Genomic DNA, 23477 nt, shown 5'->3' on the forward strand with positions numbered 1-23477 from the left:
GCCAACACTGGACGGCTGATGCATAGGAGCGGCACCCAATAGGCTCGCGGCCGAGTGGGCGGGCCCGGCGTCGCCGGGCGCCGCGAGCCCCCCGCCGGGTGGCCGAGGTAAGGAGGGGAAGATGGCGGAGTGAGAGGAAGAGACGGAGAGGCCGGGGCCGGCCGTGGCCCCGCGGCCCCGGCCGCGCTCAGGTGAGTGCGGCGGGGAACAACGGCTGCTGGCGCGGGACCGCACCCAGTCCGGTGCCTGGTGCCCCGCTCCCTGATTGGGCTGGGCCCGGGCGCCCGCGCACCCGCCTCCCCGTCCTGCTCCGTGATTGGGCTGGGCCCGGGCACGTTCGCGCCCGCCGGTTCCTGAGGCGCACTCCGCCCGCCGCTCTGGGCTGGGTCGGGGAGCGCCGCAGGGCGGCTGCCAGCCCGCCCGCCCGGCAGCGCGGCCTCAGTGCTGGGCTGGCCCCGAGCGGCGTGGGGTGGGGTGGGGGGTGGTGGTGTCCGTGTGGTGACGACCGGCGCCCTCCAGGGAGACCTGCTGGGGCGGGGCGGGGCGGGGGGGGCGCGCGGGCGCGGGCAGGGTCGAGCCGCCCGCCGCCCTGAAAAGTCCGAGTAACTTCGGATTTGGGGGCGCGGGCGAGCCGCAGCTCCGGCCGGCAGCAGACGGCTGGGCGGGAGAGCCTGTTCCCTGCACAGCAACACCCGGCAGCCGAGTTGGGAACCGCCGGGAACGGGCTTTCGGTGAACAGCTGCAGCTGACGGCGTATGTGGAGAGGAGAAACCAAGCCGTACCATCTGAAATGAGCCTTTTCATCTCTGGCTACAAGTATAGAGCTGATCATAGTTACTCTTCTGTTGTCGTTGTTATTCATGAAATCTGTTTGCTAGGTCGATTTTGCTAATCTGACCAGTTATATCCTTTTCTGGTGTCTTTATGTCATGCTGACACAGGAGTGCACAAAGGGGGATGGCTTCCAAATCATTTTACAAAACCAGAACGCACAAGTAATTTACAGTGCAAAATTAAGTTTTACAGAGAGTGGAGAGATTACAGTTGAATTGACTGTAGCCTTATGAATTCATGTGATTGTTGAGAATAAGGTGAAAACGACTTTACACACGATGAAACATGTGAAACTTACTAAAAACCATTCTCCTTTACGTGTTAGTAACATGCAGGTCGGGTATGCCCTGAATTTTTAAAAACTATTGGAGGTATTTTGTACTACATGGTACTTTGTTTAAATTAAAAAAAAAAAAAAGGCAGGGATACTTCTTACTGAAAGGAAAAGGATTACTGTCACTAGCATGAGATTCCTTATGTTCTACATCTGATAACAATACAGAAGAAAATTGAAGTGGTTAAATGAGAAATACAGCTTTAGATCTTGGGGACATATGGCATGTTATCTTACATGATCTAATAATGAAGTAGTTGTTTGTAACTGGTGAAGTAACTCCAAATAAATTTGCTAGGTGTGTTTGTCACAACTAGTTCTGGAAGCAGTAGCTGCTTGTGAGACGGATTTCCTAAGGAACGTTTTACCAATTTCATGTGCTATATTATTCATGTAGTAACAGTAATAGCAGCTTATGAGCAACATAACATTAAGGCACAGTATGCTGCTACTGATGAATATTCCTACTTATACATGTCTGTGTATGAATTGTTAAAATATGCCAGGGGATTTGCCTTTGGCATATTACATATAAAGGTAATTGTGCTTTATATTATCATTAAAAGAATAATAAGCAATCAACTTTCTTTCATGTGAAGTTGTAACGCTATTTTAGCAGTAAGTACATTCATTTGGAATAGTATTTATTCTTAATTGTTCTGAATGCACAAGAGCTGTGAGAAGTAGTATCTTAGGGAAAAAAACAAAAAAAATGGGAGTTTTCTGTTACCCTGGTATATGTCAAATCAATTATATGCACTGTTTTACAGTCTTGCCAACAGCGCTGTGAGTCTGCACTGTGAAAATTTGCATGAACAGGCTATGCATCTTATGATGGTGACCTGTCATTGAGGGGTGTCAAAAATGGTGGGCCAACTAAGGCTAAAAATTCTGACTGAGTCTGTGAAGAGTCTGGAGCATCTCTTGAACACCTCCCACGTTCATTCTTAAAAACGTAGAAAAGGAACAGTGTTTGAAACCAATCCTGACATGCCGGAGGTTATGTGAATGCAAGATGCAAGGGCCTGCGCAGTCTTTGAAGGATTTAAAAAAAAAAAAAAAAAAAAAAGGAGGATTTCTCTAAAATAGAATGTGGAGGAAGGGATGTTTCTTTGCCTGAACAGTATTCAAGGAGCACATTATTACGGTATGTGTATCATGGAGTAGAAAGCTCAGCTGTAAAAGTCTTCCCTATTTTCTCTGCTGCTGTACCAAGAGTGTAGGAAATATCCATTGGCAACCTCATAGGAGAGGAAGGTGGTTTTATTTAAAATGTGAAGCAAAACAAAACGCTCAGGCTTGCGGTCTCCAAAGTGGCAGAAGGTGAGTAGTGCCTGCGACGTCTGCCCAGCAGCTGAGCACTGCAGCAGGGGTGTTGGAGCTGTGTGTTGGAGCTGTAAGTCTAGGACCCCATGTAGAGGACAAGGGACATCAGCTGGGGGGTCCTTATGTCTTCTGGCCTCTTCTAAGTTGACAACCATTCTCGGTGTCAGATACGCCTTTGTGTACCGTTTTGGAGGTGGCAATGCTCTGAGTCTCCACCCCGTTCCACTCCATGGATTATCAGTGTTCTTTGTCTCCAGATCTGGGTGTCTTCTGAAATTGCAGGAGGGGTGTGCTGGGGCCTTGATGACCTGCTAACGAGTGTGCCCTTAACACTAGCCCTTTTGAGAGCCCTGTTCCTGCTCTCTGTTCCTGTTGGTGCCTCCACGCTTAGGCACTCCCTTCTCCAGTCACACAGTCTATTACAGTTCTCTACATTGCCTCATAGATTGGTTTTAGATGCCTTTTTAAAAGGTCCCTAGAAAATGAAAGGAGCACAAAGGCAGCTGATTTTTTTGCAGGACTGTAAGCTACTTCTGTTGTATTTTGTGTTTATGATTTAAGCTTTTGTCATTATCAGCTTTCCAGGTTAAATTTGGCACTTCTTAAGCTATGGGGAAGACCTTAATGAACATGTGATCTGTAGCACTAAATTGGCTTTCTGTATCTTCACACATCACCACCACATTTAACTTTCAAGTTTTTGTGTCTTGGTCTTTCTACATAAACCTGTTTCTAGATCTTTCCTTTATCACATACTTCTCAGGTTGTAGGGAAGAGAGGAAGAATCATCTTCTATGTCCCTGTTAATTCTGCTTATCTCCTGGCACGTTTGTGTGTGCGTTTGAGAGAGAGAAGGGTAGTATTTTGGAAAGCCAAATCTAATGGATCTGAGTTTTTGCTGACCAATGTAATTAAAACTAAGGGTAACTTAAAACAGAGTGTGAGGGCTGGAGTAAAACTTGGTAGCATAGCTGTACACTATTCATTTTAGTATAGTTTTCAACTCTAGTGTGCTGCTGATGATTATTTTCTTTTTCCGTTGCTACATTGGTAATAAGGCATGTTGATCTATATGAAAAGACAAATACTGCAACTTTGCTGATAAATTTATGTATGAGGTATCATCATCTCTCTTTGGCTTTGAAATTCATGAAGTTAGTTGCCTGTTTCCAAGAAGTTGTCTATCTGAATGTGAGATTTAAAGTTCATGGAAACTAACCTTTAGTTATGGTAGAGGAAAAAAAAAATTAATGGGCAATAGGTCAAAACTTAATAAAAATAGTATTTCCTGTATTTTTAACAGAAAAGGATTAATATATATATTGCATTCTCACAAATATTTCTTGTTCCAGATCAATTAATGTGGGTAAGGTATGAAACAAGAAAAACAGTCTTATTTTTTCTTAAATTTTCTTCATAATTTCCACTAGCTTTTAACTGTAGAGTTGGTATTGTCACTATCACTTTTAGTGCCTGCTAATTTTTAATAGCCTTGATTTATATGTAGTTGATTTTGCAAATTCTGTTGGTACTAGTGTGAACTCTGCTCCCACATAATCTATGAAAGTCAGATAGAAAGTATATCGAGCAAAGTAGTTAAAAACTGGGGCACCCAAAGTCAGTGAACTTGTTTAACCAAGTTTTTATTTTATTTTAAACCAATTTCAGTATTGGATGAACTATTTCTTTGTATGAGTTGCTTTGTCACCTACTGCTTTTTTGTAATAAGACTTACTTTAGTATTTAGTTTAGTTAATTCATAGTTTTAGATTAAGTGAAAGAAAACCCAACTTTTCAAAGACTGGCATTGGGAATAGTTTCCATTATGGTAAGTAAGTTTGGGAGAGTTCCTGATAACTCTTCCTTATCAAATTAATTGCTTTGTGAATCATTTGCTGTTGGTTCCTCCCTCTCTTAAAGTCACACAGTGCTTGGCAGGTTCTTGAGGGAGGACTTGGAATGGGAAGGGTCAGAATTGGAACATGAAAATGGAATAACGACCCTGAAATCGAGGGCTAGCGATTACCTGATGACACTGACTTTTCTGCAGGTGCAGGTCCCTGGTGCTTGCAGAAATGCTGTGTTGTGCAGGAGGATGGAAGCTAGTAATACTTTGGTGAGGATACTGGGAGTTTTTAACGGTGTTCTGTGTGATCAGATAGTTTTGCTTATAGCAATTCATTATTCTTCCAGTTAGGTTGTCAGCTCAGCATCCTTGAGAGCAGTCATTATGCTTCCTTGCTACAACGGTTTGTTATTAACATGAGTTTCTTGCCTTACTGGAGACTCAAATTGTGTCCATCTCAGTTCCTATGAAACTGAAGTGTGTGTCTGTTGATGATAGCTTACCATAAGGACCAAGGTCAATGATCTTCAAAATATGCTCCATTAAAAAGTTGTTTCAGTAGTGGTGTACACTTAATGCTTCAGGTATAGTCAGTCCAGCATGGGCTGTAGGCTGTTCTCAGTAAGGTAGAAACTAACAAATTTCAGGGAAAAAAGGTATTGTACTATGTAAACTACATTCTGTGGAATGACCTACACACATGATTTTACTCCAGGAAGCAGAATGGTTTCTGAACAAAAGCTTTCATCCATGTTTTGGGTATATGCTTCTCCTCCCCAGCCTGTTCTTGGTTAAAGTTTGCCTGTCCTGGGTCTTCCATACTTGGGCCCAACTCACTTGACCATTCTTTCCTTTAAACTAAAGGAAGGGGGTGAATATGATCATTTGAAAAGTAATATTGGCATGTTTTATGTAGAATGTCTAAAAATCTTAACTAGTTCCTGGAAGGTACGGCTCATCTTTTGTGTCATGTGCAGATAATCATGTATGATTTGAATAGCTTTCTAGATACAAATTTAATTTCATTTGTTCGTCTCTTTCTCTCTAGGCTCACTGAGAGGATGTGGATTGCTCAAAAATAATGGTGAGTAAAGCCATAAGGTTATTTAGGTCCTAAATATCAGGTACTAAACTTACCAAGTTTGTTGGTTGATTTAGGGTTTTTTTTCCATCCAAATAAATCAGTCATTGAGATTTTAGTTTTTTGTAGGATACTTTCAGAGAACTGGAATGTTGTCACAGTGTCAGCTTTTAGCTTGGGCTTCACTTGAAAAAAACTTTGATATAACTATATATTCTAACAGGAATGAATGCTTTTAAAGTTATGAAATTCCTGTCCTGTGATGTCATTTTGCTCTGCTGAGAGACACGGATTGCATAATTGTATTAACTTGGAGTAGTTGTCTTAAAAGTTGTATTTGTTAAACAGTAGGATTGGAAGAACGATAACGTAACCAAATGTCAATTATCAAATAGAAAAAAGTACATTCAAAATTTCTAAGGATGACAATCAACTTCTGGAGTTTTGATATTTTTTTTTTCCAGTGAATGAAATAAAGATATTCTGGTAGTTAAGGTGTGTAACAGGGTGCTATATTCTGTTCTCAGCTCTGCCACAAACCTTTGGCATGTTTTGTTGCAGCTCTCCAGGTCTGTTTTTCCCCATCTTCATAACAAGAATAAGACTTTCCCAACAGTGTGAGCATGGATGGTCAAGTTCATGATCAGCTGAAATATTTGAGTGTCTCGAGAGGAAGTGATGGTGACGTGTGCTGTATTTCCATTTTCATGATCTGCTCACTACTTCTGCCATAGGAGTTGAAAATTGTCACTGGAAGATTATTTCTGAAGTTGGTCAACTAAAGGGTTAAGGTAATTGGAATAAGAGAGAAATACTGACAGAGACAAGAGAGGAGGGGTTAGAAGATATGGTGTATCCTCATGTTCTTTTATGTGAGAGAGAGAAACTAAAGAAAAAAAAAATTCACATCTTTCATTGTAGTACAGGAGAACGATAATCAAATGTTTCTGGCACTAGCTATGCAGGAGTGCACCCACGTTACCTTCCAATCCAGACTGGCATCAAACTTAAAGCAAAAAAATCATATCTTAACAGCTACTGTGACTAGGTGATACCAGGTGAGTGTCACTGATGAAAGGCCAGGAGATCAGTGACAAGATGAGTTATTGAAGTATGTCTGCGCTGTGGCTAAGTGGGGAGAAATGAGTGAAAGTACCTAATCTGTGTGATCTTAGAACTGTCATAAGTGCTTTTTTCTCTACAGCACTGGCAGTTTCGTAGTTAATTAGGTGATAGTTTATGGTGTCTCTTTGAATTGTGACCTGCTATAGCAGAATATACGATGTGTGCAGTGTGCATTCTGCTGCTACCTGAACGTTGTCATGCTGTATGTTGGAGTCACAGTTAAGAAACCCCGTAGCTAATTAACACTGGTATATTTTTAGATGCATTGCTTCTGAGTAAGCATATAGTTCAGCATTTCTGTAGTATTTCCTTAGCCATCTTATGGACATCTGCAGTTAGATATAAAACCTTACAGAGCAAGGGATTATTGCAGTTTGTGAAGCCAGCTGATTTTGTCCATTGGAGTCAGGCTTTTAAAGGAATGAACCAGTGGGCATTTTAATGTTGAATGTATTTTATTCTGATTCCTAAACTACCTCTCCTGTTTTTTTATTCTGGGATTCCAGATCCTCTCCTGACATTCAAGAAGAAGGTAGTCCTGTTGCTTGCTCATAGGCTGCGAGATGTGGATGCTTCTCATCTAGCAAGCAAAAACCTGTCCTTCACTTCCATGGAGCTGAACGAACAAAGATCTCTCCACTTCCTGTTTCAACCATCTCACCCAACATTTGATTCACCAGATGACTTCTCCCACAGAAGTACCCCACTGTTCTATCAAAACTCAAAAGCAGAGTAACAGAAATCAACATTTGTTTCCCTGAAGAAATGTCTTCTGGGCCAGCTCTTCATCCCGCTTTCTGCATTCTGTTCTAAAATGAGAAATACTTTCTAATCAGACGCAAATGGAAGCTGGTGTTCTTCACTGATACCTCCTTCTTCATTTTAGGAAGGTTAAGTACTTCACTGTGTCGTATTGGAATTCCCAGTGGATAAAGTATCTGCATGCGTTGCTATGTCAGACTGTCCTGACATGTATGAAAAGTTGCAGCAGGAAAACCAGAACGTATTTTCTGTTCTGACACGATGAAGAAACTTACCAAACAACTGGGGACATCCCATACAGGTATTTTCTAGGCCAGGACCCAGGCTTGACTTTGTAGATAGATGTCTTGATGTCAGCTCACATAAAGCAGCTAATACACAGGAACAAATGCAGAATCACCTTGTCTGTAGTGTGGAAATGCATCGTCCCAGTCTGTGATCAAAATGTATATTTGCATGTGTAAACGTATGTAAGTGCTGGGTATGAAGAGCTTTCACCAGGAGGAGAAATTACTCTGCACCATTTCATTTTTAGCAAAGAAAAATGGAAGCTTTAAAGGCCTCTGGGGTAACAGGATAACGATTAGGTTTATGTTAAATCATTCCTTCCCTCTGGCTTTTTATGAATCCTTAGCAGCAAAAAGAACAAAAACATTCTACTGTAGAAGAGATGGGGCAGAACATCTTTCTTTGTTAAATAAATTAACTTCTGATGGGGTGGGAGAGACCAGAGGTGTAAAGTTGCAGTTTATCCAGTCGGCTTCCTTGGCACAGTTTCAGCTTTTTGTACTGCTGATGCTTTTTGATTTTTCTGTGACTGAGAGCTGAGATGACCGGGATGTTTCCACCATCTAGGCAGAAATAGGCCCAAGAGAATGAACTGTTAGCCACATAAGAGGGGTGAGTTGAGAGAGAGCAGAAATACTTAGGATGGGCCTTTTTCTGGTTCCTCTTATTCCTTCCCAAACTAAGGCGCAATCTGTTGTTCTTATGTTTACACAAGATTCTTTGTCTCCATCATTTGTGAGTATATAGGGTCTTTTCTGTCATTCTGAGATGGGAGCGTATATTGTTTACATGCTCCCTGCTATGGTATTGTATATGGCAAGTAAGATTTCTTGGCAAAAAACCCCAGAACTGGGATATGTATTCTATTCCACTTCAAATCTGGAGCTCTTCTTAGTGCACCTTATTCCAAGCTTGTGATTTAGAAAATGTGACTTATTAGCTAAAACCAATATTTTCAAATCTGGATCAAATAAAGGTATATAGGTTCTGTTAATAGGTTTTGGGAGATAATAGCATGGTTGGGGTGGGTGTTTTAGATTGCTTGTTTTGTTCTGTTTTTCATTTTAGAAAACTGCTGGAGAGAGCCAGACAGTCTGAAAATGGCTGAAAAAGCCAACAATTGAATTCCTTCTTAAATCTTAATGATAGGTTGCAAGGGCAACATTCTAATATTTAAAATGTGACATTTTATGGGACCAAGTTCCATAAGGACAAGTGTTGATGTTGATCCTAATCTTTAGAGTAAAGTCTGTGTTTAGACTTGGGTTGTAACAATAAGATTTAATGACAGCTTTACCCATTTTTTGTTTCCATGAAGAAAATATCAGACATGTAAGCTAAAGAGTGACGGGCAAGACATTGCATATCAAAATAATGCCAACTGTAATGAGCAGAGAGGCACGCTAAAATTGTGTGTAATGTTGTGATGAGCTGTGTGATAAAGAGTTACATTGATCTTGATGAGGCTACCACCAGCTTGGCCTGACTTCTTTTAAGAGTGTACGATTTCTTTGCTGAGTATGGTCTGAATTTTCTGGCATTGGAGGCAACTAGAAAAGCACATTTCCTTTTAGGGCCTCCTTATGCTGAAACCAATGGGATTTAATGTAGATGTCTGTAGAAGCAGGATCCATCTCTTAAGTGATGGAAAGTACCGTCAATATCATAGGATTATAAGTGGTTGGGAGGTATCTGGTATAAGAAACATCTGATTTTAGATCTGGGAATTTTCTTTTCTTCCTTCTGCCCATACTTACCCTTCTGATGTTAGAGCTAGCAGTTGTTTCTTGCATAGCTTGATGACAAAATACTTTGGGGACAGGAAGGTATTTTTGTTTTCTGTGGGCATGTACGAAAACTAAGAATTTATCTGACTAGAGAGTAGAAGTTAAGCTCTTTGATTTCTTTTCCTATAGGAATAACCCTCAACATTTTGTAACCCTGCATTGTAACAAAAAAAATAGAATTGCTGATTTTTCCTGACTCCTATCCATGATAATGTAACATCGGTTTTCAAGTTTAATTTTAGAACATAGTATTTTTAGCAGGGCTAAGGATCTGTGGCTTCCACAGAAGTAATACTCCAATAGTGCATGCCCAGAAGACCCCCATTGCTGTACCTTTCCGGCCAGCACCTTTATAAAACTGCTGTGTTAGGAAATGCTGCCACAGCCTACTTAATTTTTCTTGCTCCACTTTTTCTCTGTGTTGGTTGGAAATCTTCCCACATGAAGGATTACAAAAACAAGGGGCATGTGCAATAGATCATATATATATACATATATATATTTTAATACTTGTGGACAAAATGATGTTACAAGTTGTTTGAAAACAACAAAATCACCAATGTCTTCCATTTTGAGATGTGTATAGTTCCATAAGCATTAGTGCTTTGTAGCAAACTGTAGTGCCATGTTAGGATCAGTGCATGAGCCTAGTAGTATTTTTACAATTTCAGAGTGACAAATTTATTAATAAACAGTGATAATGTAATTAACAATAGAAAGGATACAATAGAAATGTCACAAACATGGTCTAAACATGCAGTATCCTCCCTTTGACAATGGCAACGCTATCTTTAGAAATGGAATGCATTCACTTAATGGGCTTCATAGAATCATAGTTGACTTTTTGTTTTTAGTCTTTTGTTTTTAGTCTATCTGTCCAACTGCATTAGTAAGCTAGTGTATGTAAGTGTCCAGAATTCTCATCTCAGTGGATTTCTTCTCTTTTTAGTCTTTGTTGAATGTGTTTTCTTCCGTGTGCAGCATTTTCAATTTTATTATTACCCAACCTGTGATAGACTCAAAAGTGTGAATATGCTAAGGAGTTTGTGTGCATTTTGTACACATCTCTGCTACCTGAAGATCATTTACAAAATCTGTTGGTTTTTTTTTTCAGATCTGACTATATAATTGTAATAACTAGTTAAACACTATCCTCATTATATAATAAGTTAATGGTTGCAAAACGCTATCTGCCAATTATGTGTAGAAGACTTATCCATTATTGCAGGAATGGGGAACCTTTTTTGGCTGAAGTCCTATTGAATCTTTTAACACCTTTGGTGGATCCTGCATTTACATACATCTTAATGTTAATAATAAGAAGAGAGAATATAATAAGGTCAAGGGCTGTTGAAAAACAACATTGCAGACTGTATCTGTGCAGCAGGCTATCTGTAGCCTATGGATCAGAGATTCCCCACCCCTGTATTATTGAGAATTCAATAGCCTGTATTTTAGGTAACTTCCAGTATTGCTTTCCAGCTCTAAGCGCAATTTTAATAATTTCTGCCTCTCCCTCTGCTTTTTTCAGAAGGAAAGTTTAGACCAGGGGAAGTCCAAATGATTTAGCACTCAATGGGCAGCTTGGGCTGGTCAAATAAGAGACTGGTATGATTCCTGAGATGCGCAATGCTCTGTGGATGGCATCCTCTGATTTCCTAGGAAAAAGTCTTTTACTTGGTGCCAGTGTTGCTCTTCACCCATTTCTCTCTTTTACAAGAACAAAATTCTCTTTCAACTTAGAGAGGATACTGCATCTTTTTTTTTCCCTGAGACCTGCCTGTAAATGGCCATTAATGGGAGGGAGGGAATGGGTTGCTTGGTTTTGAAATTTTCATACGATATATCTCTCAACTAATTAATCAAGAAGCACGTACTTTGTTGCAAAACCAGTAATCTGTGCAGAGTTAATGTACATAAGGGGCAAAAAAACCCAAACCTAAACAAACAACCCTCTTCATCTAATACATTTCCAAGAAAATTGGACAGGTGGGCCATTTACAGCAGAGCTCTGGGGGACCTGTGCTGAGAGTTAGGTTCAATTCTAAATGGAAGTAGCTGTACCATTGAATAAAGTAGTTTAGTGCTTGGGAGAATCAATTGAAAAATACCTCTGAAACTGGAATGCAAAATAGCACAGTATGTAGGGGGAAGAATCCCTGATGCAAACAAAGCCATAAGATGATTTAATAAGAAAATAGAACTTTAGTAGCAATAACTGTTTTGCATGTGATAGTAACTAACTTGCATTAGCAAGACTGTACAGTAGAGTAAGTGGGTAATAACCAAATAAGTTTGTGGCGCTCTGTGCTGCAGGTAGTTGTCTGAAGAGTCTCTTCCTGAGAAGATGGGCGAATTCCTCTTACGTTCCTCTCATTGGAGGGAATTTGGCACTTGAATACTTAGTTAATGAACCTGATTTAAAAAAAAAAAATTAGCGTTGTCACATGTCTGAAGCACTGTCAGTGAGTGCTGGGGGAAGGGCAGACAGTTCTTTTTTAAAGGATAGCTGAAGTTTCCCTATATTTTTTTCTTTCTTGTAGTCTAGCACTTGCTCTCTTTCTCTGGGAAGAAACTAAACCCTTCAAAATACTGGACTGTGATAAGAAATGAGAGAACACTTGACACTCAAAACATTTGTACATCCCAAGCACAATTGTAGAATTCTAAAAACGTTACTTTACAGCAAAAAATAATTTTAGCCTTGCTAAACACTCTATTTCAGACCATAATTGATTGCTGTTGATGCCTGAAGTTTTGCAGAGGCAAGAACTGGGAAGCTTCTGGTAACACAAAGGGAGATTGGTCTACAGCTGTAGCCTCTGCACCCAGCAAAGTATTTGCAATCAAAGGGTTACATAAGAGAGCCACAGGAGTTCTAAAATGTCCATAGTTGACACTGTTTTCAGTGCAGATATGTAGTCTATAGAGACAATATGGCCCAACAGATAATAATGTATTCTGAACAGAATTATTACATCAGAGGTTTAGCTCTATCTCGTGGATTTCTTCTAGAAAGCAGAAGTAATTTGGACTGTAATTTGGAGGCTTCAAATGTTTCAGAATTCTGGAGGTGCAGCCCTTTGGCTTTTCATAAGCTGATAATGGGACTGTGAGGGCTGTGAGCGTTTTTATGGTATAAAGTAACCAAGATAAGCATGAGAATGCCTAATTAAGTGTTAGCTAATATGTAATATGTGTATGAAGAGCTAATTGATCTGGAAGGTTTTAATCGGCTTAAATTCCAACTATTGAATTATTGATAAAATTGGAAGCTGGCCATAGGGGACCTTAATATGATGGTTATCTGATTACACTAGAGAAATTATAAATTTATTCTGGTCTGTGGTCAGCAAGTACATTTACATAATAATGAAATAATAATGAAAACACGGTCATGTTCATACTTCAGAAGTATGAACTTTGTGGCTGAACAGAATTATTCAAGGGTTTATTCAGAGAAGGGGGGGAGGAAATCAAGGCAAGCAATCTGCATATTCTTCCCAGTTCAGACTTTATAATGATCTGTATTCTGTGGGCTACTAGACTAGAAATTACTATTCACAGCAACAAAAGGAATAATCCCTTTGCCTTTCAGCTCTTGTACTATGCCATGACTTTTGCTCCAACCCCCTTGATTTTACTGCTTCTAAAACTAAGTGGAAGTGTTAAATGCTACCACACTTCAGTGTGGGATATCAAAGGTGTAGTGACCAGTACTGACATGCTCCCTTCAGCAGTACTAAACCCAGATGATACGAGTAAATGCTGTTTCCATACCCAGTAGTGCTGCTGCAGAAGGTCTAGCACTTGTGCTCGGAATTGCACCTTCAGGAATTGCACCTTCTGCAACTGAGGATAATTGTCAAATTTAGGACAAAAAAGAGTCTTGCAAAGACTGCTTGATAGTGAGTGAGAAGAAATTGTACCAAGCTTCAGGATACTGACACTTTACACAAGGATTACATTGTCAAGAGCTGGCAGTGGTTTTTTTTGAGCAGAGAAGGGAAAAATAGGAGAGAGAAGAACAGTTTTTGATGGGTAACCAATTTTAGAAATAGCTGCTTCCTGCATCCCTAGGAAACTGTCTGGTCTTCCTCCAAAACGAATAATCCTGCCTGCTGTTCAGGTACAGAGCTGCGTAATGGCAGTTCAAGTTAGATTTCTATTGGATGATCCAGTATTTTGCCCCTGTAGCGCTTTTGACTGGCACACAAAAGCCAACAGTTGAACCAGGGTGTCTCATTTAACAGTGCAGAACACTAACCATGGATTCTGATGTCTGTTCCCTTTCAGTCTGCTCTACGCTTTCTCTGGAGTTTTAGAGAAAGTGTTGGTGTTCATGACGTAAGCAGAGTGAGTTTCTGTCTCTGAGCCTATGTACTGGGTTATAATAGACAGATTCCCTAAGGCTTTATAACATCTGAGGTTAAAGATAAAAGGTTATACTGTTATAACTTACTGTTTAGTGTGTCCTGTGTAAATCCTGTCTGCTTCTCTCCACTTCCCCTCCAAATGAGTGTGTTTGCAGGTCAAATAGAAGGTGGCTAGTTTGTAATGCCTTAGGCATGAAGAACTGTATGGAGAAACTGAAGGAAGGTGGCACAGGCCCACAAACCAAATCTTAGAGCTAGTATTCTAATTATGCATGATTCAAAATGTCTAGTGTAATGTAGTTATTACCAGTAAATTGAGATATGCATTTATACATAATGAAGCAATAGGAATTAATATACCAATAGCTTGAACTTCCTGCTTTGATTCTCAAATTTTGTTTTTTTAGAGAATGTGCTGCCTCTGTAGAGAAAGGGGCAGAATGTATAGATAGGGACAGAAGCATGGCACCAAAACTGTAAATCAGGAACCAGGATCAGCAGAACTCGCCTTTATAACCTCTCGTCTGGTTCATATTAGTGCCCTGAGCATGTAAAAAGCAGGGCATGAACTAAGCATGTTTAGGGGCGAGATGAGGTTTCTCACCTGCTGCAGCTGTAGCAAGGAAAAGGGTGCAGAGTTTCTTACAAGGTGCAGGGGGGGGGCAATGGGTGGAAAAAAAAAGAACAAACACAAAAAACCACAAAAAAACAAGTAACCACAGACTCAAATTGAGTGTTGTATTTGCCAGGCAGTAGGTAATAAGCTTGGGTGTGGTGAGAGAAATTATTTGGAGAAGACTGAAATTAATAAGCACAGTACATATATTTCAGGTGTTGAATAGCTTTTTAATAGACAGTATTTTCAGGTAACTCTCTAGCCACATAGGCAGCTGTACTGAAGCATACTGGTACCAGCCAGCAATAATGGCACCTGCAGGAATGAACCTGAAAATACTGGTAATCTTGTATATTTTTTAAGTTCTTTAAAGAGATTTTTAAAAACAGAAAATGAGATTTGATCACTGAAGGTCTTTTATCTTCTGCAACACAGGTTGCAATAATCTTTTTTCTTTATTTCACTTATTAAATAAAAGGGAATTTGGGTGCCATCTTTCTGTAAACTTTTAGTGTGTTCTCTGTAATATTTCCCGAGTCTTAGTGGATAATGCAGTGATTTTCTGCTGGCAGTTTGAAAATAACGTAGAATGTGTGGCATAGCCTCCATCACTAATACTTTTCCAAGTTTAAACTTGTATTCAAGCATGTAGAATACTAGCTTGTTACTGCAGAATTCTATACTTCTAGCATAGCTTAATTTCGTAGGTGGGCTTAACTTGTGCAGAACACTTCTCCATGTACAGAGGCTCAGTCCTCTTTCTTAAATAGAAAGAGGAAGTGTCTTGCAGGAAGAAATTGTGTGTCAAGTTAACACCTGTTCATATCCAACCATCCATAAAGCACCGTGATTTGGGTTTAGAAGGGGGGTGTGTGTGTGTGTGTTGCATTTTTCTCATGAGTATTCTTTCTAGTTACACAAGAATTGCCAAATGAAGATAGGAATATTATAAGAGAACTATTTTATGGTATCAGAAGTTAGACTAAATGAAAGCCTTTGAGCCAACTTCTTCAAGCAAAATGAGAATTTGTAAAACAAAGTAGACCCAGCAATTAACCATAGCCACCTAATTTTTAGTGGGTATTCTTTAGAACGCTTTGCATGGTTTTAAACTCTGTTAAATATATTTTATTTTGTGTGATGAGTAATCAGTTGTATCCTTTGTTAATGCTTATTTCCTTCAATATAAAAGCTGGGGGATAAACTACTTTAGGATGTCAGTGAAGATATCCTCCTTCTGAAAAGTATGATGTAACAACAAAGTAGAAGTATTAGTTATAGATTCTTAAGTTACCTTCATACTTAAAAAACCAGACTAGAAAATACTTATTATACTGAACTTCTGATGACATGTTCATACAGATTAGTGAAGGGAATTATTGGTGTCACTAGGAACTATGTACTCCCATTGCACACGTTTTACATGGTAACAGTGAAAGAATGTCTCCCTGCAAATTCTGATGTTTTTCCAAAAGGCAGCTTGCTTTTATATCTATGCATCTTTGAGGATTTCAAGATAAGATTTTATTCTTTTGACACTGTAAAGAGGAACTGTTTAAAAATGAACTTGGAAACTCTGCACCTGTATACAAATTTTTTTAGCAATAAAGCAGCACAGGCTGAGAATGCACTAAAACTGGATGTGTCATTTGTTCAGAAGACAAGTTAACCAACTTCCTGTACACTACACTCAACTTCTGAGATGTTTCTACTTGCTGTACTTTTGTCAAAACTTAGCAATTGGAGCTAAACTCTCATATGCTGGATATCTGCTTTGGGTCCAGCTGTTCCAGCAGACTTCAGGCCCAAGAGCCTCTGACTTCTTGGAAGGCAACCAAAGAAAAATTGTTACTTCACTCATACTCAGATAAAAGCTTCAAGGATTGTTTTAGGTGGTAGCAGAAAGCTTCCATTGCTTGTATAGATTGCCTAAAATTAAAAAGGCCCTCAGACAACTGTTTTGTATATGTGGATTGTTTCTTGCTTTGGCAACTACATTTCTGAAAAATTCCTTCGCAGCCTGCAGGGAGGCACAGCTTTTCTTGCAGCTGCTGCTGAAAGTTTTGGGAAGTGCTGTGTCTCCCTCATGGGGACTACACTGAAGAAGCCACGACTCCCAACACTGCTGTAAGCTTTCCAAAACCTGTTATGGGTTGCAAACCCTTACACTAGCTTACAGAAAATTCACAGTATGATTGTTAATTACTTCAGTAGCCTATGCAACCACCTTAATTTGTTTTATTTTCTAGTTGTTTTTCTCTTTAGATCAAGAGAAGATGGTTGCTGGATAGCTAACATCAGAAGGCCTGACCTTGAGACTTGCTTTCCAAGTGGTTGGTATTCCTTTAAAAAGGGAACCCATCTCTCCCAAGCCAGACTGGCCCTGGCTGCACTTAAAGCTAGAACACATCTCTCAAGATGCCTAGCTAGAGAAGATTAGGTTCTACACTAGAATAAGCAAAATGAGTATTTACTGATCAATTGTAGATTAAGAGGAATTTGAATCTGGGACAGGCTGTGGGAATCAAACCCTGAGTCTTTCAGGAATAAAAGTTCATAGCATCACTTAAAGTGCACCCATTGGTTGATATCTCAGTAAGTGTTCATCTCAAATTCCTGAAGATAATGCATTCATTTTATGTGGTTTGCTTCTTAAACCAGAATTTACTTCCAACACTGTGCTGCTGTGAGTGTCAGCAGGTGCATCAGGCAATCGTCAGTGCCAAGAAAATGCATCATTTGACATAGACATGAAGGACCACAGCTTGACTCACAGTGGAGGGCCTCCCACTTCCAGAGATTAGAGAAGTGTAGTTTAACAACTTACCAGCTATTATTTGTTCAAATTCATGCTATGTACTAAATAATATGTAATATGAGGAATCATTAATGTAATGCTTCATAATGAACCAATAATCCAAGCACGATAAACTGATGGTTTTTTTCTGCAAACATAATCTATGAGAAAGTCAGCTCATGACTCACATGATATCATCAGTGATCTGCACAATATGTATTTCTGAATGTCAGCTTTTTTTAAAACATTTCTTCTTTACAACTTAATAATATAAAAAATGTAACTGACAGCTTTCTTCTCCTTTTAGGGGTGGACACTTAGCTAAATGAAGCAAGACAATTTACATCTATACTGTGTATAACAGTGTTAAAGTATGTAACAAGAAACAGTCTCAATACAGAAACAAAGGGCAGAAGTGAGTAGTCCCATTATCAATCATGTTTCTTAGACTGATGTAACAACAAAAGGGCTGTCGCTTAGAAAGTAACACAAAGGTAAAGTTATATAATGGAAAACATTTACCTGAGATGGGGAGATGCTTGCACAGTATGAGCATAGTCACAAGACCCCAGTTAGAGACCAACAGGCCCTTAAACATAATGCATAAGTCACTGCACAACACAACTTCAAGAAATTCTTTGTTCTTAATGAAATAATCAAATACAGCAAATCTAAACTTTACATGCATATACTGTGACAACTGTTCAGAACAACCTTCCAGTTAAGGATTCAGGATAGAGCTCATTTTAGAGAAGACAGTATTTATCATTACAGGCCATGAAACAGACCTTACAAGCATGTAACTTTTACTTCAGGTAGTTACTTTTAATATCCTGAATTTAGCTGTCACTGATAAGCACTGTATTTTTGCACTTACGCTTGTCAAATCTGTAAAACAAACAAGAAAAATCATTTAGACAGCATACGGTATTAGAATTTAACAGACAGCACCCCTCCTCTCCCTGCAGAATGGCTGTTGATACTCTGTTACTGCTTGATCAGAATGAACTGAGACAACCCAGAACTCTTAATCAAACAAGCAGCACAGTGAACATTAGCAGAAGTACCAGCTGCCCACCTAAAGCCTCTGAAGTGCCTTGCAGTGAGTTTTGTCCCTTCTGCTCCAAGCCTATTACAAGAGTTATTTTACAAGTAAGACCATGAAATACAGGGAGTACTGGCAGCAGCAGCAACGGAGAGTGCAATCAGCCAGTCATACATGGAAGCAGAAGGGAATGGCAAATTGCATCACTGGAATGAAGTTGATCAAGTAAATACCAACCTCTGACTACTACAGACAACTACTAATCTTTATGGAAGGTTTAAAAAAAAAATCAGCCTTTTAGGCAGCAAAAGGGAGAGGAAAAAGTATCCTTAATCCTCCAATTACCAAGAATTAAGGATAAAAGATACTCTGTCCCAATAACAAGGGGTAAGTAGCATTCTTTTCCATCAAATTACTTTCTGGGTGTTTGGAAAGAAGCAGAACCCATTCAAAACAGAGAAAAGCCCACAAGTACCCACTACAGATTTTTTATGAAACATCTTGCCTGCCCAAGCGAAGGCAGCAGGCAGGTCATCACAACTTCAGCAGAGCAGTGTTCTCACAACTGAGCACAAGTGAAGAAGAAAAGTTTGTTCCTTGGTTTCACAGCTTCAGCCTCAGAAAGAAAGGCTTAAATCTGTTAAAGGCAGTTGCTCACAGCCTAAGCTTCATGGAGCTGCCAGAACTTGCCTCAGTCCTGTGCAGCCATGAGGCTGCACTTCCAGAGGACTTGGCAGGCATGTGGGTTGCCCTTGAATCTGAAATCCAAAACCTTGTTCTCCAGCCAGCATCATGCCATCCAGATTCATGCACTAAGCACACCGTGCAGCTTCTGTGACATGCTAGCTTGCTCCTTTTGCAGGCCGCGCACACAAGCAAATCTAAAAGAACTAATCAGGAGGCCATTTAGCAGTGTCTCACATACCAGATGTAGCTAAGGAGCCACCTGACCAACAGCTACCTGCCATTAACCCCATACCTCTATGAAAAGGTAGGAGCTTAAGATCTCTGTAAGAAAGTTCAGCGTTGAATATCATCTTGTTAGCATGTTTTGCATAGTTCCAGAAACCTAATTTTAGTATTTCAAAGGCTGATTCTCTATAATGACTTCGGGGGCAAAAACAAAGTCACAGTTACACTGTCTGAGAGTGATGTGCTGCATGGGTGAGCTATTCATTTTCCCCAAGCATAACTTCAGTTTGTCAAGATTTTCAGGTGCTCCATGTAGACTGAAGGGATGCACTTAAGCATCAGTTCTTTCCATACACAGATAAAGTGACAGCTCAACACTCAAACCTGTTATGGTGCATTACTTCATCATAATGAAACTCAGCAGAGATGCAGGAACAACTCCAGCAGTTCTTGAAAATTACATATTATTAGTTGACCCTGACTACTGCATATCCTGGCCAAGTGCATTTGATGCAGACCTTTGCCTTTCTGACACATTATTATTTTGTTTCAGTTCCTGCAGCTGCTTCATCAGCAATTCTATGCGAATGTGGATCTCCACGAGTTTTTCTTTCAGCTAGGAAAAAAGAGAAATAAGAGTATTAAAGCTAGAGACAAATGTCCTAACACTGGATCTTTGAATGATCTGCACCCCGCTTTCAGTGGCTAAAGAGCAGCTGACTTCCAAGATGGAAAATTATACCAGGCTTTATCCTCAAAAATGCATGGCTAGTTACAGCCAGAACTGGCACCCAAATCAGAGGCCTGCGCTATGAAGAGGAGAAAGATGAATGAGTATAACCAGCATAACCCTTTTCAGAGATGTACAGAAATACTCTACTTAAGGAGGCAGAGTTGCTGGAGCCTTAACATGATCAATCGAATCTTTCCTAGTTAACTCATTACAAGTTTTTACACAGCCAGAGACCTTCTTTGACAATATGTGGACACAGTTTCATTATGAGTTCAGGATTACATGTGGACAGTCCCTCAAAAATGCCATTTCTAGAATCTGGGGTTTAACTTAACACATCTAAAGCACAAGAGTAAAATCCTGCTGACATTATGTCTCAAAAAGCAAACACCAGATTCTTGCACTTGTTCTAGCCAACAAGCAAACTCTCCACAGTCAGATAAGTTGTGTTTGCAATGGAGTACTACCATTTTTTTTACTTAAAAAAATGTGTCTCAACTTTAGAAGTGTTGCCTGGGTAAGATTTTTGCATTTTAGCCTCACTTGACCTATAAAAACACTCCAATGGAAGACACTGGAAGATGACTTTAAAGAGGACAAAATTTAAGAAATGTCACAGGCCCATTTCCAAGCTTAGGACAGAAACTAAAAAGAAAAAAAGTAAGGAACAATTAAGCACATAAATACTGAATAGACTGGCTGTCTCCTACACACAGTAACTTTATTTGAGCCACGGGACAGATAATTTACTAAGTTAACAACTAACCAAGTTACAGAAAAGAACATCCAACTTAAACAGCAAAAGAAAAGGGAGAATCTAGTGTCGTCTCTGATGCTAAAAGTAAACACTACCATGCTGTTTTGAGCTTACATAGCCATAAATGCAGCTGTGCTAGAATCTCTTACAAATTAACAAACTGCTATTTTTTAAGTTATTCAACAGTGACTTATGAATTATAGGTACAACACAAGTAGTAATACTTAGGCGAAGTCTTTGTCTAAATGATTCTTGGTTTTTTCCTTTTCAAAGCGCAGAGATAAAAGGATAACACACTCTTGTAAAAAAATTAGCTAAAACTCAGTATGTTTTGCAGATAAGTGTTTCTAGAAAATGTTTTGCATGTCTCCCGCATTTAAATCAGTCACAGTATAAGTCAGTATTTTTCTCCATCTTATGCACTTAAAAAAAAAGTAACTGTATCAATATTTTTGGACTAATACCCAAAAATATCAGCATTTAAGAAATATTTTCCATAGAAATTAATGTAGAAACCTTACTTCCTGCACTTGTTCCTTTAAGGTCACAGCAGGAAAATTCACCTTAGAAGCTTCTACTATAATTTGGTTTTTTAAGACATAACTGGAAAACAAAAGGGGGAAGGGAAGAAAACCCAAGAAAAACAGTTAAAAACCACATAGTTGCATTCATTGTTTAGACAGATTATTTAAGATGATTTTGAAGTTGTTGCCAAAAGTAGTCAAATACATTATGAAAATATTTAAAACATAACAGTGGTTTTACTTTGAAATCCTAAGAGCCTCTCATCATCAGCTATAAGTAATTCACAGTTTCTATAGTCATATCCTCAATCTATCGTGGAACTACGTTAATACCTTACATTAGCTAAGCAGATCTGGAACTGAAGGAGATTTTAGTATTGCAAACAACTAAATTTAAACTTTGACATTACATGAGGACACTCAAGAAGCAAATCAAATGGAGTCACACCAACACAAACAATTTAAACATAGAGGGTATTAAAATCCCACATCAGTGCGCTCAGTCAAAGGTAAAGCCGCTGTTGTTATCTGTAAATTAGTTGTACGCTGTATTGTAATAACTTACAAATTCCCCGAGAAATCACTGACCATATGAATACGGTATACTCACCAGAGGATGCTATCCTTGAAGAAACAGAAGAAGCCTCGGAGATATGCCAGGTCACGGGAGGCAGAATAAAGAATGAAGCCCACGATCAAGCCACATAACCGACAGCATAATGCATTGTAAGCACTAAAAGGAGAAAGGGAAAAATATTATTAAACAGAAGCTTCTGAAACCATAGATGCTGCATGCTTGTCAGAGGACACCAAATCTTCAGTTCTCTTAGGCCAGCAAATCAAGACATAGTAATGAAAATGTATGTATTATTTCTCTTTAAAGAAATAATACATACAAAGAGAATGTGAACATAAAAAGTTGGGCATGTTGTATGAGAAATATAATATCTGTAATAAGTTGCAATTAAAGAAAAATACATTATAAAGAAGAAAATGTCATTATCAGAGTGGTTTAGGCTATACTACTCAAACATAATTTAACGGGTAAAACAATGCCTATGCCAGATCACAGATGTGAAATTTCCTCCTGATAAAAACAGATTATAATAGCCTCATGCAAAGAGAGGAAAACACGAAAAAAAAAAAAAAGTCTTATATTTAAAAAGTTCCCAGCCCTTATAGTTTGTAAAAATAGCCTTTAAACATCATTTTAACTACTGGTTCTGTAAGTCCTCGGGTGGTATTTGCATCCTTCCCATCAGACTAATCCCAGTGTTACCAAACCTGTTGCTAATTGTAGGGTCGTGAATTGCACTGCAGAAGTTATTCGTTTTTAGTATTTAAAAAAAAAAACAACCCTAAAAAACAAATAAACAAACACCAACCCAGAGATGCTTTAATTTGGATAGTAGATCTTTTCTTCTTACAGAAGATACCGAAAGGCTAGGCTGTCTTTTACTGTGCTGCTCAAACATTCCACTAACTAAGGTTAGAGCAGCAAAACTTACGATTTTGACAAAAGCGAAAACTACATACCTACAAAAGGTTTCTCCATCCGAAATGACGAAGCAGGAGTACAAAAAGCACTTGGGAGTTTACCAAGCCCGTAGGAAACCCCAGGGCACAAGCCAGCGGGGCTCCCAGTTCCCAGCTTTACAGAAGCCCGGTTCTACCCAGGGGATTTTACCGTGGCGGCTGCTCCCAGCAGGCCGGGGGCCACAAGCAAGAGCAAGGCGAGGTACGCACCATCCCAGGAGGGCTCCCTCGAGGCCGATCAGGAGCGAGTCCTCCCACGTCACGTCGTTCGTGACTTCTGCGGAGAAAGAGAGACCGGCTCACACCGAGACACCCCCAGACGCGGTTCCCCGGCCCTCCCCCGCGGGCCCCAGCCCTGCCCAACCCCCAGCCCGCCCAGCACTGACTGAAGCAGACGAGGAAGCCGAGCCCCCGCTGCTCCTCCTGCGCGCACAGGTGCAGCGAGTCCCCCAGCACCGCCCAGCACCCGCGGCAGTGGAATACGGCGCAGCTCTCCGTCAGCGGCCCCCACAGCCGCGGCAGCGACGTCGCCACCTCCGTGGTCAGCGGCGGCGACGGCAGCAGCGAGGGAGATGAAGAGAACTGCGAGGGGCAGAGGGGACCAGCGCGGGAGACCGGCCGCTCCACAGTGACGAAGCCGCTGAGCTGCGGGTCCTGGAAGAGGCCCGCCAGCTGCCGCCGCACCGCCATCTTCTCCCGCACCACGTTTGAGCGCGCCGCCCCGGCCTGCCCGGCCTCGCTATTGGCGCGCGCTTCACTCATCTGCATTGCCATTGGGCATCGGGTGCGTCAATCGTC

At 40.2% G+C, this 23477-nt stretch overlaps 1 protein-coding gene and 1 long non-coding RNA gene across 3 annotated transcripts; one reads left to right on the top strand and one right to left on the bottom strand.

Moving 5' to 3' along the window:
• The first annotated feature begins 573 nt into the window (after positions 1 to 573).
• LOC141923281 (uncharacterized) lies at positions 574 to 16011 on the top strand. The gene is made up of 4 exons (XR_012623247.1): positions 574 to 2315; positions 5389 to 5424; positions 5983 to 6212; positions 7053 to 16011. It is a non-coding gene; the product is annotated as an uncharacterized LOC141923281 (long non-coding RNA).
• A 1353-nt stretch (positions 16012 to 17364) lies between these two features.
• On the bottom strand, positions 17365 to 23386 carry OIP5 (Opa interacting protein 5). 2 transcript variants are annotated; one of them, XR_012623246.1, is made up of 6 exons: positions 23066 to 23369; positions 22890 to 22956; positions 21754 to 21876; positions 21141 to 21222; positions 19143 to 19745; positions 17365 to 18060 (listed from the first exon to the last, which is right to left on the bottom strand). XR_012623246.1 is itself a non-coding variant. In XM_074824136.1 (6 exons), the coding sequence occupies exons 1-6, from the start codon at positions 23367 to 23369 to the stop codon at positions 18012 to 18014; spliced, it is 723 nt and encodes a 240-aa protein (XP_074680237.1). In that variant the 5' UTR covers positions 23370 to 23386; the 3' UTR covers positions 17365 to 18011. The 2 variants fall into 2 exon arrangements, 1 of the variants encoding a protein (XP_074680237.1); XM_074824136.1 differs by having other exon boundaries at positions 19648 to 19745; positions 23066 to 23386.
• Positions 23387 to 23477: the final 91 nt, after the last annotated feature.

Source organism: Strix aluco, chromosome 4, assembly GCF_031877795.1.
Source record: "Strix aluco isolate bStrAlu1 chromosome 4, bStrAlu1.hap1, whole genome shotgun sequence".
NCBI classification, from domain to species: domain Eukaryota; kingdom Metazoa; phylum Chordata; class Aves; order Strigiformes; family Strigidae; genus Strix; species Strix aluco.